The 21859-nt window shown below is 48.4% G+C and overlaps 1 protein-coding gene across 1 annotated transcript; it reads left to right on the top strand.

Annotated features, from left to right (window-relative positions):
• Positions 1-1641: 1641 nt before the first annotated feature.
• CDK5R1 (cyclin dependent kinase 5 regulatory subunit 1) lies at positions 1642-21638 on the top strand. Its single transcript, XM_069634168.1, has 2 exons — positions 1642-2023; positions 14940-21638. Exon 2 carries the CDS (start codon positions 15090-15092, stop codon positions 16005-16007), a length of 918 nt encoding a protein of 305 aa, XP_069490269.1. The 5' UTR covers positions 1642-2023; positions 14940-15089; the 3' UTR covers positions 16008-21638.
• The last annotated feature ends 221 nt before the right edge of the window (positions 21639-21859 follow it).

Below are 21859 nucleotides of genomic sequence, written 5' to 3' on the forward strand. Positions count from 1 at the left end.
GGAAGAGACAGGGCCTTGAGCAATACGGACATCCTCTGGTTTGGTAAGAGAGGAATGAGATGGGAGAAGCTGGAGGAGACAGTGGCAGCATTATTGGAGGAGAAGGCCCCTCCCGACATGTTGATAATCCACCTAGGAGGGAAGGATCTGGCCCAATTGGGTAGAAGTGTCCTGGTGCGCAAGATGTTTCCGCACTATGTGGGCGTTGGGCAAGACCTTGGGGGCTTGCGAACTGATGTGGTCAGAAATGATTCGTAGGTTCATATGGGATGAGGCCAAGTCAAACGTAGCTGTTGAAAAGTCCAGAAAAAAGCTGAACGTGGCAATGTCAAAATTTTGCAAGCACAAATGTGAAAGGTTGGTCTGGCGTCAGTTATTTAGACATGGTGGGCTACATCGGGATGGTATGCAGCTTACCGGAAGGTGGGTGAGCAGTACCCGACTGCCCATGTTAGCACATGGCGCAGCCCCGAAGAATGAGGCGCAGGCAGAAAATAGCAAGTGGGGCCATAAACATAGCCCCTATATCTAGTGCCCACTCAGGGGGAGCAGTCTATTTACACGCCTGCTCCCCCTGCAGCAGGTCAGTGTTGTCCCACCCAAACCATCCCAACATGTAATTTCTTTACAGGTGAGATAATAATTGTGTTTTTTGTGTCACAGGCATCTGCAGGATTTTCAGCAGTCCCTGCAACTCCATGTGATTCACCACAGACTGCTTGTGACCAATCACATGAAGGTGTGGGCAGAGACACAGTATGATATGTTATATTAGTTGCCCGTACAGCACTTTTGCAAACCTCTGGGTATGTCAAAGTGCTCATGAGGAACAGAAAATGTAGCACATGTTCGGTTGAGACGGATACAGAAAACACAGCGCATGCACAGGTGACCTGCATTCTGGCATCAGCCTGCTCTGAACCAGATGCATCAGGACAGGTGCAGGCCTCCCCCAAGAGAAAATGTGGGACAACGCTGGCCCCAAATGTATGCATTCATAGTTATTTTAATTATGTTTTGTAACATGCCTCGTGCAGCGGATGCTGTTTCACAGTCCTGGGAGGGAGGAGAGCAATCAGAAGGGTATATAGGGGCACTGGAGGACGATATGTCCTCAAGGCAAAAGCAGCTGGCAACAGAGGATTTCAGGATTGAAACTCTGAATTTTGCAGAGTGGTAAAACATGAGCTATATTTACCACTACCAACAAACTGGCAATAAGCACCACAGCCGTGTTTCCATAACCAGACATCGTTCTGGGTTCAGAAGTTGCATTTGCTCTGTCTAGAAAAAAAAGCATGACACCCAGGGTGGGGTGGCCTACCCGTGACCCTTCCGACAGAGAAGTCTTTTGTGTGTCTAAATTATGTCTGCACATTTTACTTTTTCTACATTAGAATATTTTTGTAGATATCGTTGACGTTTCCTGTGTGAGTCTTGTGCTACGAATTCACCGTTTGCCATCCTTATCGGTGTTGTTTCCGGGCGCTTTGTGCTAGTGCCGCGCGTACATCTTCGACCGTTTCAGTCTTTTCCGGTTCCTGTACACCGCTGTTATGGAGGCGGGTCTACGAGTCTTGGGGCGGGTCTGTCGAGTTCGTTGGGCGGGGCTACATGTTGCATGGGTGGTGCTAACGTGCGCTCTCCTCTACTGTATTGCCGAGCATTCTGAAATAGAACGTCTGAGGCTGACACTGTGAGCGGAGAAAAAACAATTGGCTCGAGCTACGGGAGCCGTACCAGGGACAACCAGGACGCCTCGAACCAGACAAAGAAATCCGATCTTGCTAGAAAAAAAGCCAAGCACAACTGGATCGAGCAAGCACCTGACCCTCACAGGGCAACCTTCTCAGCCCTCAGCATGTGCAGGTGACCAGCGGGGGCAGCCCAGCCTCCCGGGACTTGCTCCAGGAGCACCAAGAACAGATGTTGTGCCCAGTGTAGCCCGACGGGGTGAGGGGGGGCACACATTGCCCCCAAGAACAAAAAATCCCCGCGCAAACGCCATTCATCGCCAGAGAAGGTGAGGAGAAGGGGGCGTGATTGGGTTCGGGTGGGTCACCACTCGAGACCCCCAAGTGGTGTAAGCTCAGCACGTATTTCCAACAACTATTGTGATGTGGCGGGGAAGGAAATGATTTTAATTGCCCCCTTTCCTCCCCGACACCTCAAAAGGCCGGTATTGTTTGATTCCTGCAGCGTCTTGGTCACCTTTGAGATGAACACACAAGGTGTGGAGCATCGCCATTGTAATAAACAACTCTGGGGCGGGGGTTGCGGGTGCTTTGATTATCAAAGGAGTCTGTGCTTTTAGACCAATGGGGTAAAGTACGGTTTTAGGAGCGGGCGCTTCCGCACTGCCCCCCTCTATGCCTTCTGTTGCAAGCAGCAGCTAACGGGGTTTCACCAGCCTCTGGGTATGTGTCGCTTCTCCTTTCGGGTGCTGCGCTTCACATGGTTTGCTGTGTGCCCTGGTAATTTCCCATCTCTGTTTTTGGTGCTATGGGTTGCTGAGTAAATCTCAGGCCATTCTGGGCCCAGGCTAAAGTTTGGGTCCCGTTGCGGGGTGCTGGATGTAGCTTGGACACAATGCTGTTCATTGCAGGTTATAGCTTCAGTGTTATGGTATGGGTTTATTATGGTCTGGGTTACTGGGTAAATCGTGGGCCATGGTGCTGGATGTAGCTTGGGCACGATGCATTTCATTGCAGGTATTGGGTGTAGTGGTATGGGTTTCTGGGTAAATCGTGGGCCCTGTTGCAGGGTGCTGGATGTAGCTAGGGCATGATGGAGTTCGTTGCAGGTTATATATTGGGTGTTTATGGAATGGGTTTCTGGGTAAATCGTGGGCCCTGTTGCAGGGTGTTGGATGTAGCTGGGCACGATGCATTTAATTGCAGGTTATATATTGGGTGTTATGGTATGGGTTTCTGGGTAAATCGTGGGCCCTGTTGCGGGGTGCTGGATGTAGCTTGGGCACAATGCTATTTGTTGCAGGTTATATCTTGGGTGTTTATGGTATGGGTTTCTGGTTAAATCGTGGGCCCTGGTGCTGGATGTAGCTAGGGCACAATGCAATTTGCTGCAGGTTATATATTGGGTGTTATGGTATGGGTTTCTAGGTAATGCATGGGCCCTGTTGCGGGGCTGCAAGATGTAGCTTGGACATAATGCTGTTCGTTGCGGGTTATATCTTGGCTGTTATGGTATGGGTTTCTGGGTAAATCCTGGGTCCTGTTGGGGGGGTGCTGGATGTAGCTTGGGCACAATGTAATTCGTTGCATGTTATCCTGGCTGTTGTGTTATGGGTCTTCATGATGTGGGTTTCAGGGGAAATCGTGGGCCCTGTTGCAGGGTGCTGGATGTAGCTAGGGCACAATGCTATTTGTTGCAGGTTATATCTTGGGTGTTTATGGTATGGGTTTCTGGGTAAATCGTGGGGCCTTTTGCAGGGTACTGGATGTAACTAGGGCACAATGCATTTCGTCGCAGGTTATATCTTGGTTGTTATGGTATGGGTTTCTGGGTAAATCGTGTTTCCTCTTGTGGGGTGCTGGATGTAGCTTGGGCACGATGCAATTCGTTGCAGGTTATATCTTGGGTGTTATGGTATGAGTTCCTAGGTGTATCTTTGGCCCTGTTTCGCAGTGCTGGATATAGCTATGGCACAATGCTAGTTGTTGCAGGTTATAGCTTGGATGGTGTTGGTTTGTTATGATGTGGGTTTCTGGGTAGATCATGGGTCCTGGAACGGGATGCTGGATGTAGCAATGGCACAATGCTATTCGTTGCTGGGTATAGTTTGGTCTTATGATATGGGTTGCTGGGTAACGCGTGGGCCCTGTTGCGGGGTGCTGAAAGCTTGGGCACAATGCTATTTGTTGTTTATCTTGATCCTTGCTGTGGGGAGTTGGGTTAATTGTGGACTTTGCTATGGGGGCGCTTGGTGTTTCTTGGGTCTTGCCTACTTGTGTGGGATGCTAGTTCTATCTTGAGCTCTATGCTATGGGTTACTTGGTGAACATTGGGCTCTATGTTGCGGCTGCTGAGCACACCTGGAGTATTGCGCTCTATGTTACAGTTGCTGAGCGCACCTGGAGTACTGGGCTCTATGCTGCAGTTGCTGAGCGCACCTGGAGTACTGTGCTCTATGCTGTGGTTGCTGAGCATACCTGGAGAACTGATGTGGCATTCTAGTTTTATCTTGAGGTCTGCGCTATGGGTTACTTGGTAAACATTGGGCCCTAAACTGTGGTTGCTGAGCATACATGGAGTACTGGGCCCTATGGCGTGGTTGCTGAGCATACCTGGAGTACTGGGCTCTATGCTGCGGTTGCTGAGCATATGTTTGAGTACTGATGTGGCATGCTAGTTTTATCTTAAGCTCTATGCTATGGGTTACTTGGTGAACATGGGGCCTTATGCTGCGGTTGCTGAGCATACCTGGAGTACTGTGCTCTTTGCTGTGGTTGCTGAGTATACCTTGATTTTGTGGGGTGCTAGTTCTGTCTTGAGCTCTATGTTATGGGTTACTTGGTAAACACTGGGCCTTATGCTGCAGTTGCTGAGCTTACCTTGAGTACTGATGTGGGGTGCTTGTTCCGTCTTGAGCTTTACGCTATGGGTTACTTGGTAAACACTGGGCCGTATGCTGCGGTTGCTGAGCATACCTGGAGTACTGGGCCTTATGCTGTGGTTGCTGAGCATACCTGAAGTACTGTGCTCTATGCTGTGGTTGCTGAGCATACGTGGAGTTATAGCTTGCGCTCTGGGTTGCTGGCTATGCATTAATCCCCGTGATGTAGTGCACTGGGTATACCTTGGGTCCTGCAGTGTGGTTCTGGGTATATCTTGGGTCCTGCAGTGTGGTCCTGGGTATAGCTTGGGACCTGTAGTGTGGTTCTGGGTATATCTTGGGGCCTGCAGTGTGGTTCTGGGTACATCTTCGGTCCTGCAGTGTGGTTCTGGGTATATCTTGGACTCTGTTCTGGGGCACTTGGCGTTTTGGGCCCTGTGCTACAGGGCGGTTGGTCAATCTCGAGCCCTGTTTTCTTGGCCACGCAATATATCAATGGGCATTGATGTGGGCACTAATTATATCTTGATCCCAGTCTTTTGGGTATGCCATGGTTAAAACCAACCAAATGTGTGTGTTTAATATTTGTCGACTCATTGGAATAAATATATTGTTTTAAATTCAAGTTTCAAGAAACTAGCCAGCCACGATCTTGCTGCCTCAATTATTGTATACATACAAACAGCACAGCATATTTTACGCCCTAAAAGACAGTTATCAATAGCCAATGGCTAGTGACAAGCACCCATTTTGTTCCCTAAATGTGTGCATATAAAGAACAACCGCGCCACAGCCCATTAACAGGGAAAAAGGAAGGACTGGAAAGGCTGCTCAAAATGAGCCGACCAAAAGAGACCACAAAGAACTGCTGCGGTGCACGGAGTATATATTGGGCACTGCTGTGTGATGCTGGGTTTATCTCGGGCACTGCTATGAGATGCTGGGTACATCTTGGGCACTGCAGTGGGGTGCTGGGTACATCTTGGGCACTGTTGTGGGGTGCTGGGTATATCTTGGGCACTGCTGTGTGATGCTGGGTTTATCTCAGGCACTGCTGTGGGGCACAGAGTATCTCGTGGGCACTGCTGTGGGATGCACGGTATATCTTGGGCACTGCTGTGGGATGCTGGGTTTATCCCGGGCACCGCTGTGGGGCACGGAGTATATCTTGGGCACTGCTGTGGGATGCTGGGTATATCGTGGGTACTGCTGTGGGATGCTGGGTTTATCTTGGGCACTGCTGTGGGGCACGGAGTATATCTTGGGCACTGCTGTGGGAAGCTGGGTGTGTCTTGGGAACTGCTGTGGGACGCTGGGTGTGTCTTGGGCACTGCTGTGGGACGCTAGGTGTCTCTTGGGCACTGCTGTGAGACGCTGGGTGTGTCACGGGCATTGCTGTGGGATGCTGGGTAAATCTTGGGTACTGCTGTGGGATGCCTAGAACATCTTGGGTACTGCTGTGGGGTGCTGGGTACATCTTGGGCAATGCCGTGGGATGCTGGGTATATCTTGGGCACTGCCGTGGGATACTGAGTACGTCTTGGGCCCTGCCGTGGGGTTCTGGGGATGTCTTAGGCACTCCCGTGGGGTGCAGGGTATATCTTGGGCACTCCCGTGGGGTGCTGGGTGTGTCTTGGGCACTGCTGTGGGATGCTGGGTGTGTCTTTGGCACTGCTGTGGGGCGGTGGGTATATCTTGGGCACGTCTGTGGGGCACTGGGTATATCTTGGGCACTGCTTTGGGACGCTGGGTGTGTCTTTGGTATTGCTGGGTGCATCTTGGGAACTGCCGTGGGGTGCTGGGTATGTCTTGGACACTGCTGTGGGATGCTGGGTATATATTGGTCACTGCTGTGGGACGCTGTGTGTGTCTTGGGCACTCCCGTGGGACGCTGGGTATATCTTGGGCACTGCTGTGGGACGCTGGGTGTTGCTGTGGGGTGCTGGGTATATCTCGGGCACTGCCGTGGGGTGCTGGGTATGTCTTGGATGCTGGGTGTGTCTTGGGCACTGCCGTGGGATGTTGGGTATATCGTGGGCACTGCTGTGCAACGCTGGGTGTGTCTTGGGCACTGCCGTGGGGTGCTGGGTGTGTCTTGGGCACTGCTGTGGGATGCTGGGTATCTATTGTGCACTGCTGTGAGGGTGCTGGGTGTGTCGTGGGCCCAATGCTATTGATTTCTGGGTTCTCTTTCAGTGCTCAATTTTTTGGGGACCCTGCTGTAGACCCCTTGATTATTTATTTTAACTGTGTTGTAGGGCTTTGGGTCTGTCTTGGGCATTTGGCTGTGGGGTACTGGGTATTTCCTTGGCCCGATGCCATGGGTGCTGTGAATTGCCCCTGGGTAGGGGTTGCTTTGTATGTCTTGGGCCTCGTGGGGTGCCCTTTTGTTATTCTTCTGCCTGCTGGGCATCGCATTGTCTTCCTGTCTCTGCAACATGTGTGTTGTATTTTCTAGGACTTGTTATGGGTGGTGTATATTTGGAGGCCTGACCAGAGGATGCTCTTGGTCTTTTTCTAGATTTGAGAGTCGGCATTTTTATTTTCCTTGGGGTAATTCGTAATGTTAGAAGTTAGGTATTGGTACTTCCCATTTCTTAGGGCTTGTAAAGGTGTTGCCATTTCCTTTGCGGGTTAGTGGGGTGCTTGCTATTTCTTTTCGTTCCAGGGGGCTGTCTATGTTGGTGGGCTTTCCAAAGGTGCAACATATTAGCTGGGAACATTTTATTTCCTGACCTTGTTGGCGGTGCCGGCTGTTTCTCGTGATTTGACACAGCCTTTGTCTGTGGGCTTGGTAGTGACTGACTGTGATTCATACAGTACAAGTCAGAAAGCCAGTCGCTTGCATCAGAGCATTGTGTGATTCAGTATCCTGGTGCTTTATTTGGAGCTTGCTAAGGAGTGATGCATTAATTTCAGTGTATAGTGACTTGCATCACAGCATTGAGTGATGCAGTGTATAGTGACTTGCATCAGAGCATTTTATGAAGCAGTATTTTGGCACCTAGTTTGGAGCTTGCCAAGGAGCGCTGCATTAGAGACAGTGTATAGTAACTTGCACCAGAGTATTGTGTGATGCACTGAATAGTGACTTGCATCAAATCTTTGTGTGATGCACTGCATTAGCAACAGTGTATAGTGACTTGCACCAGAACATTGTATGATTCAGCATATAGTGACTTGCATCAGAGCATTTTATGAAGCAGTATTTTGGCACCTAGTTTGGAGCTTGCCAAGGAGCGCTGCATTAGAGACAGTGTATAGTAACTTGCACCAGAGTATTGTGTGATGCACTGAATAGTCACTTACTAATGCAGTGCATCACGCAAAGATTGTATGATTCAGCATATAGTGACTTGCATCAGAGCGTTGTGTGATGCAGTATTTTGGTGCTTAGTTTGGAGCTCGCCAGGGAGCACTCCATTAGCAACAGTATATAGTGACTTGCATCAGTATTGTGTGATGCACTGCATTAGCAACAGTGTGTAGTGACTTGCATCAAATCTTTGTGTGATGCACTGAATTAGCAACAGTGTATAGTGACTTGCATCAGAGCATTGTGTGATGCAGTATTTTGGAGCTTAGTTTGGAGCTCGCCAGGGAGAACTGCATTAGCAACAGTGTATAGTGACTTGCATCAGAGCATTGTGTGATTCAGTGTATAGTGACTTGCAACAGAACATTGTGTGATGCAGTATATAGTGGCTTGCATCAGAGCATTGTGTGATGCAGTATATAGCGACTTGCATCATAGCATTGTGTGATGCAGTATATACCATAGCGACTTGCATCAGAGCATTGTGTGATGCAGTATTTTGGTGCTTAGTTTGGAGCTCGACAGGGAGCACTGCATTAGCAACAGTGTATAGTGACTTGCATCAGAGCATTGTGTGATTCAGTATATTGGTGCTTAGTTTGGAGCTCGCCAGGGAGCTCTGGTTTAGCAACAGTGTTTAGTGACTTGCATCAGAGCATTGTGTGATTCATTGTATAGTGACTTGCATCAGAGCATTGTGTGATTCAGTGTATAGTGACTTGCAACAGAACATTGTGTGACGCAGTATATAGTGACTTGCATCAGAGCATTGTGGGATGCAGTATATTGGTGCTTAGTTGGGAGCACTGCATTAGCAACAGTGTATAGTGACTTGCATCAGAGCAGGGGTCAAGTCCTAAAAATTAAGTGGGGGACTCATCAACAAACACAGTGGGATGTGATTTCGCCAGAAATTAGCATACCAAGTTGAAATATGCACATTTAAATTAAATTGGCTTTGCATAACCACCCACATTGAACAGGACGAACAGCACACACAAACGCAACCAAGACAGGATCGTTTCTTCTAATAGTGTTTTTGAAAATGTTAAAAGGTGTGCATGTTTTAAACTCCAAGAACCAATACAAATGTTTTCCTTGGGTCTTGCAGTACCGAAATGGGATATCTCACCTTTAGTTGTTTTCATCAGGTTATATAGTGTAGTGGTGAAGTGTCACCTACAAACCTGACAACTGCAGTTTGATGCCCCAGTTTGATCCCAGAGATCAGCTTTAATTAATACATTCAAAGAGGACATCCCTTGTTTCTCTTTTAGCTGGGGGGGACTGAGTCCACCCTCTGAATAAAGTGGGTGGACTCCGCCCCCCCCCCCGTCCCCCGCGTGTACCCTCGACTTGAGCCCTGCATCAGTGTATTGTGTGATTCAGTGTATAGTGACTTGCAACAGAGCATTGTGTGATGCAGTATATAGTGACTTGCATCAGAGCATTGTGTGATGCAGTATTTTGGTTCTTAGGTTGGAGCTCGCCAAGGAGCACTGCGTTAGCAACAGTGTATAGTGATTTGCATCAGAGCTTGGTGTGATAATGTATTTTGGAGATTTGTTTAGGACACCGCATTAAAGTACAGCGGGACTCTCCAATGAGCAGCGTGTTGAGACTTGCTTCTTGTGTCAGAAGGTATAGTGGAGCTTTCTTTTGGGCCGCGCATTAGGTGTAGTATACCTGGCAGGGTTCGAAATTGTCAGCAGCTGGAAGATATTCAGCTCCTGGTAATGGCCAAGGGGAGCCTAGTTAGCTTGAAACCAAGTAGTGCTGCCGTGCACAACCCGTGACTCCCCAGGCAAGTGGTGCCATACAAACATAGCTTTGTAATATTAACTGTGTAGGTTTGGAAATACGTATACAATAGAACAAGACACAACTAAGAGATTTGTGTAATGCACATAAAGCTAGTTTGCATCCTACGTACAAGTTAGATTTGCTGTGCTCTATGAACTCGGTTCCCCAGACATGGCTCCTACCTAAAGAATGATGCCGGATACCCAGGAGCTGGTTGCTGCTTCCTGCTAACAATCTCTCCCTGGATTATCCAAAGAGCGGTGCATTTGTTATTGGTGTTTTAGGGCCTCATTACAAGTTTGGTGGTGCAGGAAAAAAGTCACCACTCCTTTTTGGGCGGTAGTGGAATTACCACCATTTTTGCCACACTACCAAATGATAGGTTTTGGCAGATTTACTGTCGCCAGTATTACAGCGTGGTAAATCTGCTGTTAGTGGCAAATTCACCTCCAGCAGGTGGACAGAGCTAAATCCTCCACTTTACCTCCACAAATCTTCAGATTTACGGTGCAGTACTATTGCAGTTGGTAAATCTGCCAAATATCCCTGCAGAGTCCTATGGGCTCCATAAATGAGCCATTACACGGCTCTACCACCACTTGTGATGCTGCTGTAAACACACAGGACCAAGTGGCGGTAACAGTAAATGATTTTGGCAGTCATTCGGTAGAGTTTCCACCAAACTCGCAATGAGGCTCGAATGGTTGGGCGCTTTGCCAAGGTGCGCTGTATACACTGCATTGGCTTAGTCAAACTGATGTTCGACAGACCCTTGGAGTTTCTTTTGGGGCTCCGCATTAGACATAGCTGGACTTTCCAAACAGTGCTGCATTTGATGCACTCTATTGTTGCTTGCTACAGAGCTGTGATACCGTGTATTGCCATTTAGCCTGCTCGCTACGGAGCACTGCATTTCATGCCGTGTATTGCCTTCTTCATTGAAGTTCGTTTTGGGTGCTGCATTTGATACAGTGTACCTGGACCCGCCAAGTAGCTCGGCATTTGATGCAGTGTATTGCGACTTGCTTCTTGTGTTTTGCGGTGCATTGTAACTGTTTATGGCACTGCATTAGATACAGTGTAGCCACACTCGTCATGGTTTGCTGCCTTCAGCCACTCATTTCTGTGCTCCAGTGTTTTGGTGCTTAGTTTGGAGCTTGCTAAGGAGCGCTGCGTTGGATCTAGTGCATTGGCTTTCTCAGTGCAATGTGTTATATAGTGCCTTTGAATTTCGTTTGGGGCTCTGCGTTTAGATATAGGAGCGCTGCATTTGATGCACTTCCCTGTGACTTACTGCAGAGCTGTGATACAGTATATTGGCACTTAGCTTGGAGCTTGCTATGGAGCGCTGCATTTCAAGCATTGTTTTTGCTTTTTGCAGAGCGATGTGTGATACAGTACATTGGGGTTCGTTTTGGGTGCTGCATTTGATACAGTATACCCAAACTCCCCAAAGAGCGCTGCATTTGGTATATTGTATTGCTTCAGAGTGATGTGTGTGCGTGATGCAGTGCATTGAAGCTGTGTTTGAGGCACTGCATTAAATACAGTGTAGCGGGACTCACTAGGGTTTGCTTCATTTGATGCACTCCTGTGGCTTGCTAAAAAGTTCTGTGTTTTGGTGCTTAATTTGAAGTTTGCTACGGACCGCTGCATTTGGTGCATTGTATTGCTTCTTCAGAGCAATGCGTGTGATGCAGTGCATTGAAGCTTTCTTTGGGGCACTGCATTAGATACGGTGTAGCGAGACTCACTAGGGTTTGCTCCATTTGACGCACTCTTTTGTGGCTTGCTAAAAAGTTCTGTGATTCGGTGTTTTGGTGCTTAGTTTGAAGCTTGCTATGGACAGCTGCATTTGGTGCATTGTATTGCTTCTACAGAGTCATGTATGTGATGCAGTACATTGAAGCTTTCTTTGGGGCACTGCATTAGATTCTGTGTAGCGGGACTCGCTAGGGTTTGCTCCTATTGACGCACTCTTTTGTGGTTTGCTAAACAGTTCTGTGATCCAGTGTTTTGGTGCTTGGTTTGGAGCTGGCTAAGGACTGCTGCATTTGGTGCATTGTATTGCTGATTCAGAGTGATGTGTTTGATGCAGTACATTGAAGCTTTGTTTGGCGCACTGCATTAGATATGGTGTAGCGGGACTCGCCAAGGAGCGATGCAGTCCATTATGGCTTACCATGGGCCTCTGTATGGCCGCAGGGCTGGAAACAGTACACCAGGAATTGCGAAGGAGTACTGCACTGTGATCCAGTTTATTGTCGCTTGCTTTTGGGGCGCTGCATATGATAGCGGGAAGGGGGGGGGGTTTGCTTAGTGTTTTATGGTCAGCTAGGGCTGCCCTGGATTTGATGACAATTGCGGTTTGAGATGAGGCTCCTTAGCGAAGGAACCATCTGGGAACTTGCTATGGGGGCTGTGTTTAGTGTTGCTCACTGAGGGCTTGGTAACTAGCGAGCTCAGCAGTTGAGACCGGAAATTGAGGCTTACTGTGGTTCCCCTTTATCTGTTACAGAAAATGGGTGTTTGCGCTGCAATGCCGTAGCTGTTGGGATCTTGTGCAGGGCTCTGTATTTTATGCATTTTATTGGGGGTTTGCTAGAGAGCACTGTATTTTATGCCTGGTATTGACTTAAGACCATATGCGAGGGATTGCAGTATAGCACTGCATTTCATGCAGGATATCTGGGCACTATATTTGATGCAACGTATTGGGGGCTTGTAGTCCAGAACTATTTTATTGATTTGTGTCGTAGCCTAATCATGGCTTTTCGCAACATATATGAAAATATATATATATAATCTATCGGAAATGTTATCCTGTGGCATGCATACAGCGTTGCTTCGGAGAGACTTGCTATATAGCGCATTGTATTTGCTGTACAAAATGGATGCTTGATGTGGAGTATTGCATTAAACCATGGTTCTTTAACAAGCCCCCAGTATATGGTGTTTAATGGCAGACCATGCAGGCCCCTGGTATCTTGCATTGAATAGTGTGTAAGGACAGGTATGTGTAAGCAGGGCATTATTTGGAGATTTGAGAAGGATCTATTGGGGCCTAGCTATGGAACTCTATATTGGATGCATTCCATTGGGCAGTGCTATGGAGCGCTGCAGTTGATGCTGTATACAAGTGCTTGCTGCGTCTCACTTAATACACCCATTCCAGGCTCCTGTGTGTCCCCTATGCAGTTTGGGTGCATCTCAGCTTGGTTCATGTTTTATAAATCTTATACACACATAGATACAATATTTGGGCGCTGTGTATGGAATGCTTTTTTTTTTTTTTTTAGATCGGCTGTGTATATGTGTGTACCTATTTGCTGCAGTATATTGAGGGCTTGCTATCGGTTTCTCTTTTCGATGCACTATAATTGGATTTAGCAATGGATTGCTGCATTTGATGCAGCGCCATTGAGGTTCACTGTGAAGCTTTCTTCGATGCAGTGTGATTGGGGTTTACTCTGAAGCTCCCTTAGGTTCTGAGTAAACCCCAGTTACACTGCATCCTATCTTTGATGCAGTGTGATTTGGGGTGTGCTATAAACTTAATTTTGATGCAGTGTATTAGAGGCCTGCTAAGAAATCAGTTTTCTTCCGGACAATCGGGCCCTCTCTTTAGAGCGCAGTATAAGTAGAAGTGCTCTGGAGTCACTGCACTGCTTTATATTATTGCACTGCAATAGAGCACTGTATGTGTTGCAGTATATTGAAGGCTTTCTACGTTTGATCCAGTATAATTGTGGAGCGATGCATTATATGGTAGCTGGCTATGCAGCACTGCATTTGATGCATTGCATTAGGGGCTTGCTCTTGTGTGCTATATTCGATTCAGTCTATTTGAGACATGCTAAGCAGTCCTATAAATCGAGGCCTCGGGATGGAGCGCAGCATTTGATGCAGGCTATTGCGCAGTGCTATGGAGACCTTTCCTTGATGCAGCCTGTCAGGCCATTGCAATAAAGCACTTTATCGTTGCAGCATAGTAAAGGCTTACTATGGGGCCCTCTGTTTGATGCAGTATATTGAGAGGTTGCTATATGATGCATTTAATTGTGGGTCTTGGATGCAGTGCTGTACTCGTCGCAGTAGTCGGCCCGCCCCTCCCCCATCCCTACTAGCCTTACCTCCGGTTTAGTCCTCAAATATAAACCGCGTCCATTTGTGATTCAATCCCAGGTTCCTGGCCCATCTTGGTCCCAGGCCACGGACAACCTCACTACTGTCCTTTGAAGAAGAAAATAAACACAAACACACACACACACACACACCCCCTCCACACCACCACCACCACCACCCCCACCCCCACCACCACCCCCCCCCTCCCTCCCCTCGAGCTTTCCTCTCAGCTGCCACGTGCTTTGAGTACCCTGTCGCGAGGTGATGATGTCATTGCACCAAACCTCCTACCAGCGCTATGTATGAAACACCAAAGCAAACGCGAGGAACACAAGTGTGTCTTTCTGTGCCTCCTGTTGTGATGGCTTTAGCCTCCAACGTAATGTTGTGGCATTCTACAGACAGCACCTCTGTGTCCTAGGGGGAACACTGGGTTACCAGTCGACATGCACATGTAAATTAATCGTTTATAACATGCTATATTACCAGAGAACAGTCTCTAAGCGCGGGACCGGGATTCAAACCTGTGTTGCTCTACGTTGTCTTGCTTCCAAGACAAGTACATTGGCCTGTATAAGTTATGCTAAGGGACTAGTACATGTGCTTCCCGTGCTTCGGCCACCATAGCTAGGGCACCGGTGCATCTCTTGCATTGAAATACTCCCATTTCCCCAGCCCCCCTGACTAATCATCCCTGTCTGCTCCATTCTTCCCTACTCCCCTATCGCCACCTGTAACGCCTTGGGTGCCTCCCCTACGTACAGCACCATGTTGCTTCCAAGCTAGGTTTGCCCTTTATGTAGCCCGTAGTTGCCTACATACACATTTGTAAGGGGTCCGTGGCTGTCTCTATGGGGGTGGTGGAACAACTGACGACTGCATTGGAGAAAATGTGGGGGTTTCCCCCAAAGTGCTCTGTTGTAAAATTAGGTTTCATGTTCATACCATCCTACTCTGGATAACTGGTAGAGATCATGACAATTATATGAAGTAGGCATGTCTTAATGATTTTGTCAAAGGAGTAGAGTTAATTACAAAATGACTACCTATGTGAGCGAATGGAGCATTCGGGGGCCATTTTGATCATGGATTAATACATTGTGTTCTTGTTCGTTGCAGGTCTTAACACTGCAGGAAGCTGCCTTGAATGTTCCTGGATGTTTGCTGAAGACTTTCATGAAGGTCCCATTCCAAATAGATGATTGTAGGGCTTGGTGAAGCCACGGTTTTACCACCCGACCTGCCTCGAGTCCCCCGAAATCGGGCATCATGGGTACCGTGCTATCCCTTTCGCCCAGTTACCGGAAATCTACACTGTTTGAAGATGGTTCCGCCACAGTGGGGCACTACACTGCTGTCCAGAATAGCAAGAATGCCAAGGACAAGAACTTGAAGAGACACTCCCTCATCTCTGTCCTCCCGTGGAAGAGGATTGTGGCGGTCTCTGCCAAGAAGAAGAACTCCAAGAAGGTGCAGCCCAACAGCAGCTACCAGAACAACATCACCCACCTGAACAATGAGAACCTGAAGAAGTCGCTGTCTTGTGCCAACCTCTCCACCTTCGCTCAGCCCCTGCCAACCCAACCCCAGGGGCAAAAAAACCCTATCTCGAGCACCAAGAACACTGTGTCCTCTGTCAAGAAGATCCCCAACTCCAACTCTGTCCCTGCAACCTCCCCCAAAAGGGTGGTTGTCCAGGCCTCAACAAGTGAGCTTCTGAGATGCCTGGGTGAGTTCCTCTGCAGGAGGTGCTACCGTTTGAAGCACCTCTCGCCCACAGACCCAGTCCTGTGGCTTCGCAGCGTGGACAGGTCTCTGCTTCTCCAGGGCTGGCAGGACCAGGGCTTCATCACTCCAGCCAATGTTGTTTTCTTGTACATGCTCTGCCGGGACGTCATCTCCTCGGAGGTGGCCACTGAGCACGAACTGCAGGCTGTGCTGCTCACCTGCCTCTACCTCTCTTACTCCTACATGGGCAATGAAATCTCCTACCCGCTTAAGCCATTCCTGGTGGAGAACTGCAAGGAGGCCTTCTGGGACCGTTGCCTGTCAGTCATCAACCTCATGAGCCCCAAAATGTTGCAGCTAAACTCTGATGCCCATTACTTCACTCAAGTCTTCGCCGACCTCAAGAACGAGAACAGCCAGGAGGAAAAAAGCCGGCTCCTCATTGGACTGGACCGGTGAGATACTGCCCACTGGAAACAAATGGCATTTTGATCATTTGTGTAACGAAGGAACTTGACACTCCCAAGAACTTTAAATCACATTTCTGTAAACAAGCAATGGCGATTGAGGTGTTCGGCAGGAGGGGTAGGGTTATGTGGTGGTTTTCTAGCACATCCTGAAGCCTGTTGCCCTGCGCATGAAGTTGAGACTCTGAGCAGGTCGATACGCGTTCTGTTTTGACTAGTGGTATATAACATTTATAGGAAGTACTCCATACCCGGAAGGCAGGGTATGGCTGGGAACATCTGAGCGAGCATCACTTTGTGGTGAGAAGACTGGGTAACCTTCTTCCCATTTCCAGTTAGATCAGTGCCTAATCCGCGTAATATACTAAGTATTGAGACCTCGATCGGTCTGGACTATCGACCGAATGGGAAAAGTCTTCCCAGCCCGGGAAGTTGTATCATATTTTCCCTGCGGTTACTTTTTAAAAATTGTTTTATTTCAGCAATTTTTGCTAGTCTGGTGGACTGTCAAAAGAAACTACAGGGATTTGAGGACTGAACCGTGTTCACCATCTGGGGGGGGGTGACACCAGACTCCCACGTGTCTGCGCATTTTGAAGGGGTTTTCTGGGATGGGAGGGTGATCGTGGGAGTACCGGAGCTTACAGCAACGCTGTATGGGCCTGCCCTACAAGTCCTTCACTGCCACGTCTCCTGGAAAATGTAGTATGTTGAAGTAGAATGAAAATTTAGCAAAAGGGATGGCAACCGCCCTTTCACGTGATGCATGTGTGCAGGGTTTATCGTTTATTTGGATGACTGCCTTCTTTTTTTGTTAAGAAACCTGTCCTGTGTATTTCTTGAAATCCTGCATCTCTGAGCCGTGCAACATGCCCTCTGTCTCGAGGTCACCTTAACCAACCCAGCAAGCAAGCAGTGATCCAAACATTGATTCTTGAAAGGTTATTCCATGCCTCACCGTCCACTTTCACCTTTTGAGTCCAGTGCATTTTAATGGTGATCTGGAACCTGGCCCCATTTCTCACTCCCCCGCCCTCCTGATGGTGTCTAATGACGATAGGTGTGGGTGACAATCCTTCTCAATAACTAAAGCGGTCTATGATGGAGCACAGCTTGCTCGGCGTTCTTTGACGTGACTCTGTATAAGCAGGCATGTTGCAGGAGGGATTCTGGTTTTTAAGAAGCCCCAGGTGAAGAATTTCAAACTGGTTCATTTGAATGATTAGTGGGGCAAAGAGTACAATTGTGATCCCTGCCAAGTTTGTTTTTAAAGGTTTGTTGTCTGCTGCAGGTAGTCCGGCTGGCTCCTGCATATGCCTGGGGGAATTGCCCTGATAAGAAGGGAACAGAGTGGTTGGAACAGTGCCCAAATGAAGATTTACTGTGGTCCGGGGGGGTCGGTTTCCTCCTACGAGATTGGGGCAGAAAGAAAGCAGTACTTTCCGTTTTGCACCATAGAGAAGGGTCCTACACCTCAGTTATTGCACCACCCATGCCATGCCCACGCCCCCATTTCATAGATCCCCTGCTTGAGATCAGAAGACTTACAGTCAAATAGAGTAGCATCTTGCCCCAATCCCGTCCACCACTATATGGAACCACCCTATCCCGCGTACAGCAGCATCAAAGCCCAGTACAGAAGCACCCTGTTCCAAATAAAGATGTCATTCTGCTTTAAATGCAGCGGCGTCACAGCTCCTTATAATACAGAATGAATGCCTCAAAGTACAGGACCATCCGGTCCCCAATACACAGGAATCGCAGCTCTGTGCAGAAATATTTCATGCCAATCCAACCGTGCCCCGCCCTGATAATGATCCCATCTCACTAAGGAAGCACCCCTGCCCCAAACAGAAGAATCCTGCCCCAGAATACATGAGTATGGCTTCCCAATACCGAAGAGCCCCCTCAATTGCAGAAGTATCCCACCAACCCTATAGAAAAGCGCTCCTATCCTCCCCATTCAGAGGCATTCCAACACATCACAGAAGGAACTTGCCTAGTAGCTCATGCCCCCCCATACAGAACCGTCCTGCCAAGATACTGACCCCCCCACTGATCGAAAGGCATCATCCAATAGAGAATAATCATGCCCCCAATACAGGAGCATCTCCCAATGCAGAGGAAACCGGACCCTCAAACAGCAGTAAAGTATTGCATCCCCGTGCAGAAGAACCCTACCTAGATAAGTTGATGTATAGCAGTGGCAATGGTCCCGTGAGGAGCACTCAGTCCTTGCAGTGAAGGGGCAGGGTTGGGTGCGGTAGCAGCCATTGGGCACTGTTCCAATAGAAATGAGTGGTGCTGACCCTCAGTCAATGAGAGACTAGCACTCTATTGGCGATGGCCTGCTGCACCTGCAGGAGTGACTGGGCCTGGTCTGGTAGCATTCGGTGGTGCTCGACCTGCAAAGAAGGGAAGCGGTTCTGGGCGTTTGGACCTGTAGCATTGAGGAGTGTCTGTGTCTAGCCTTGTCGGTGTGATGGCAGAATACGCTAGGATGCCTCCCTCACGCTTCTGGGATGTTGAGCTTGTTCTGGTGCATATGTGTGCTTGCGGTTGCACCCCCCTTTTTGTATTTTGGGCTGGTAATCTTTCCCAAAGGATGGCTGGGTCCTTGTTAGGGTGAATACATGTCCTGTGTGGTGGGGCTTAAAGCACAGCCTTTTAAAGTTTACAGTAGCTTCAGGTTCTGCCTGGATAAGGTAGATCGGGGCTGGTAATAAGCAATGCTGTGAATCTGCAGCCTGGGCCAACGTGAAGACTTGAAACCTTCCTCGAGGTGCACGTCAGCCACTGCCAGAGTTGCCGTCTCCAGAGAATTAAACTGTCTGGGAATGAACCCCAGGCCGGTGGGAGGGGCTTGTGCGGTATTAGTTCTACAGGGTGATGGATCCACTGGAATGAATCGAGGGGTGGCTGTGTAGTCATGAAGGAACCCCTTGTTTAAACAAATAATCGTCCCATACCAAACACCTCAGCGTTGCGAAAATCGTAATTTTAAGAATGTCGGACTCCCAATGTTCAGGCGTCTGTCGCCACCATGGTGAGTTTCCAATGGTTCGGCCCATGGGTGTAATTTTAGGGGGGGGACAGGGGTGTTTGTCCCCCCAACTTTCATGGCACACCATTTTGTCCTGATTCATTTGGCTGGGGTACCTTTTCTTCAGCTGTCATGTCCCCCCAACATTTTCAGAAAAGTTACACCACTGGTTAGGCCGTTCAGGTGTCTGCACCAAGCAAGAAGGTTCAGGAGGGTGTCAGGCACCAAAAATTGTCCCACTCTTTGGGCTACCTTTAGAGATGATCTGAGGGACAGATGGATGGATGGATGGTTGGGATTGTTGTGCATGTGTTTCCCATTGGGCTGGTCTTCAGGTCAGTTTCTTTAAATTCCTCTAGACCTGGCATCCCTTGGATGCTGTCCCTTTGGGTCCTATGGATTGGTGTTGGGTCACGCTCGCTCATATTCCTATAGGGCGCCCATCTCTTGAACGCTGTTCTCTCAGTGCCCTTTGGTTGGTGTTGGGCCTCTGTCTTTCATTCTTGAGCACTGTTCTTTCAGCGCCCTTGGGTTGGACCACTGTCTTTCATTCTCCCACACCACGACCATCTCTTGAGCACTGTTCTTTCAGCGCCCTTGGGTTGGCGTTGGATCACTGTCTTTCATTCTCCCACACCCCGACCATCTCTTGAGCGCTGTTCTTTCAGCACCCTTGCGTTGGTGTTGAGCCAATGTCTCCCATAATCCCCTATGCCGCCCATTTCTTGGACAATGTTCCTCTGACTCCCCTTGGGCCTTGCCTGGGCCATTTTCTCCTCTAACTTCGCAAGGCCGGCAGTCTTTTGGTACCTTTTGATTCTTGGGTGCCCAAGCTGAATGTAATGCTTGGTATTGGTGCCCACTGTGCAGCTCTTAAGCATGGCTGTTATGGCTTTTTGGTCTTTGTGAACAGCTGGACTTGCCACAATGTGGGTAAAAAGGCATGTGCTGGCACAGTGCAGTTCCTAGTTTGGCCTTTTCCTGTTGTGTTGATGGTGCTCTGCACTCATGCCCTTATGGTTCATTTAAAGGGGCTGCTTTGGCACTTTTCAAAGGCAGCGTGGCACTTTGCACTAAAATACAGCAAAACACTGCGCCAACCCTTCTCTGCAGGGCTGTGAATGCTTTTAATTGAACGGAACCAGTTCTTCATTTCAGGGGTGCACTACTGTGTATAGGGCAAGTGCTGGGACTTTTTCACAGGCCGAGCAGTGCAGCAAGGGCAGCATTTTGATTAATATTACAGTGCCGGCTCTTCTTGCAGCCCTGCTGCGCTTTTAATGAGGCAAAAACAGTGCTCCTATGCGTGACAGCAATACGTTTAGGGGCCGAAATGCCATTTCTACAGAGGGTGGAGTACTGGTGCTTTGCATCATGACTTTGACACGAGTGCCAGTACTTCTCTGTAGTATTGTTATTACTTGTATTTTTCAAGTGTGGGCGTTTAGCTTCAGAACTGTGAATACCTTAAACGGTAACTTACTGGTGGTTTTTTAAACTATTGTGCTGGGGACCAAGGCAACACGGGAACGTTCTGCCAGGCAGCAGTACTTGTAATGGTGAAGTACCTGGTTTCTGGGCGGGGTGGGGGTAGAGGCTGGGAGGGGGTTGCCTGGAACTTTCAATGGGACGGCACTTTTTGTTCTCAATGGGATTGCGGTCACTTTGCAAGGCAAGTACACTTCACTGCAGGATCAGGTACTTGGGGTAACTACGCATTACTTCCAAAATGCCAGTACTGGCCCTCTGATACTGGTCAGTTGCACTGGCGTTTTATCTAGGGAAGTTCGGAGTAGGCAGGTGCCAGTGCTTTCTGTGCAAGAGGTGTACTCTTCATTTCTGGTCAGTAAGGGCCTCAGTCCGTGGAACTGCGATACAGCTAAAAGGACAGTAATAATGTTACCCTGCAGTACCCCTGGCACCTTCTGCCCGTTTCAAGCGAAGAGCCGCCTGCTTGCCCCAGCAGAGAATGGCGAAAATGAATTTAATATTAATGTAAAATGTAAAAAAAAAAAAGGTACTAATGGAGCCGGGCTTGGACGCGAATCTGTGTGACTCAAATGAAAGAGGGAATGTTTGTTTTTCTCAAAAGCCGGGGAAAGGATGTGAAATCGAGGGCAGCGGTGAGTGACCTTGCGTGGAAAGGTCATGCCCCTCCCCCGGACAGTACAGTATTTATTTTCTAAGTTGTATCAGGCCGGAACCGCCGATTGTGCACAAAGTTCGTAGGATAGTATTTTTTTTCGTCATGAGAATAACTTTGCGACTAGGAAAATGACGTGCCATTTGTTTTCCACTTGAAACAATGTGTAGTGTGACATTGGCAGAAACTTGCGTGAAAATGTTTCATGTTAATTTATTTGTCATGGTGTCCCCATTCCTCTAGTTTAGTTCCAGGTGTTCGTATGATGGTCATTTATGCCCGTCTCATTTCGTAGTTGTCTTGTGATCCTTGTGAGTTGTTTGGATATCTGAGAGATGCCGTTTTGGCTGTGATTATTTAATTACGTTTCTATTTATTTTTATTTTTGTACTGTGATGTTTAAATAAAAATGCACTGACCATTCGGAATAAAACCTACCTGCAAGTTGTATTCTTCAGCAGAGGGGGGTGGCCTTCTGGGGAATCTGGAGCAGGAATCAATCGCATGTTGGCATTTCTGCAAAGAGGCCAAGGTTTAAATGGGCAAGAAGATTGACATAGCCACTCGCGTTCACAGATGGCACCTGCGGATCAAGTGGATTGGCCTTTTCTAAGGATACGGAGGGTTTACACTGGCGTGGTACTATATGTGCTTTTCT

Source organism: Ambystoma mexicanum, chromosome 13 (assembly GCF_040938575.1).
Source record: "Ambystoma mexicanum isolate Mex_15411 chromosome 13, UKY_AmexF1_1, whole genome shotgun sequence".
Taxonomy (NCBI): domain Eukaryota; kingdom Metazoa; phylum Chordata; class Amphibia; order Caudata; family Ambystomatidae; genus Ambystoma; species Ambystoma mexicanum.

Bases quoted from the DNA above. Each gene is read 5' to 3' on its own strand.
- CDK5R1 (XM_069634168.1), top strand. From the start codon at position 15,090: ATGGGTACCGTGCTATCCCTTTCGCCCAGTTACCGGAAATCTACACTG.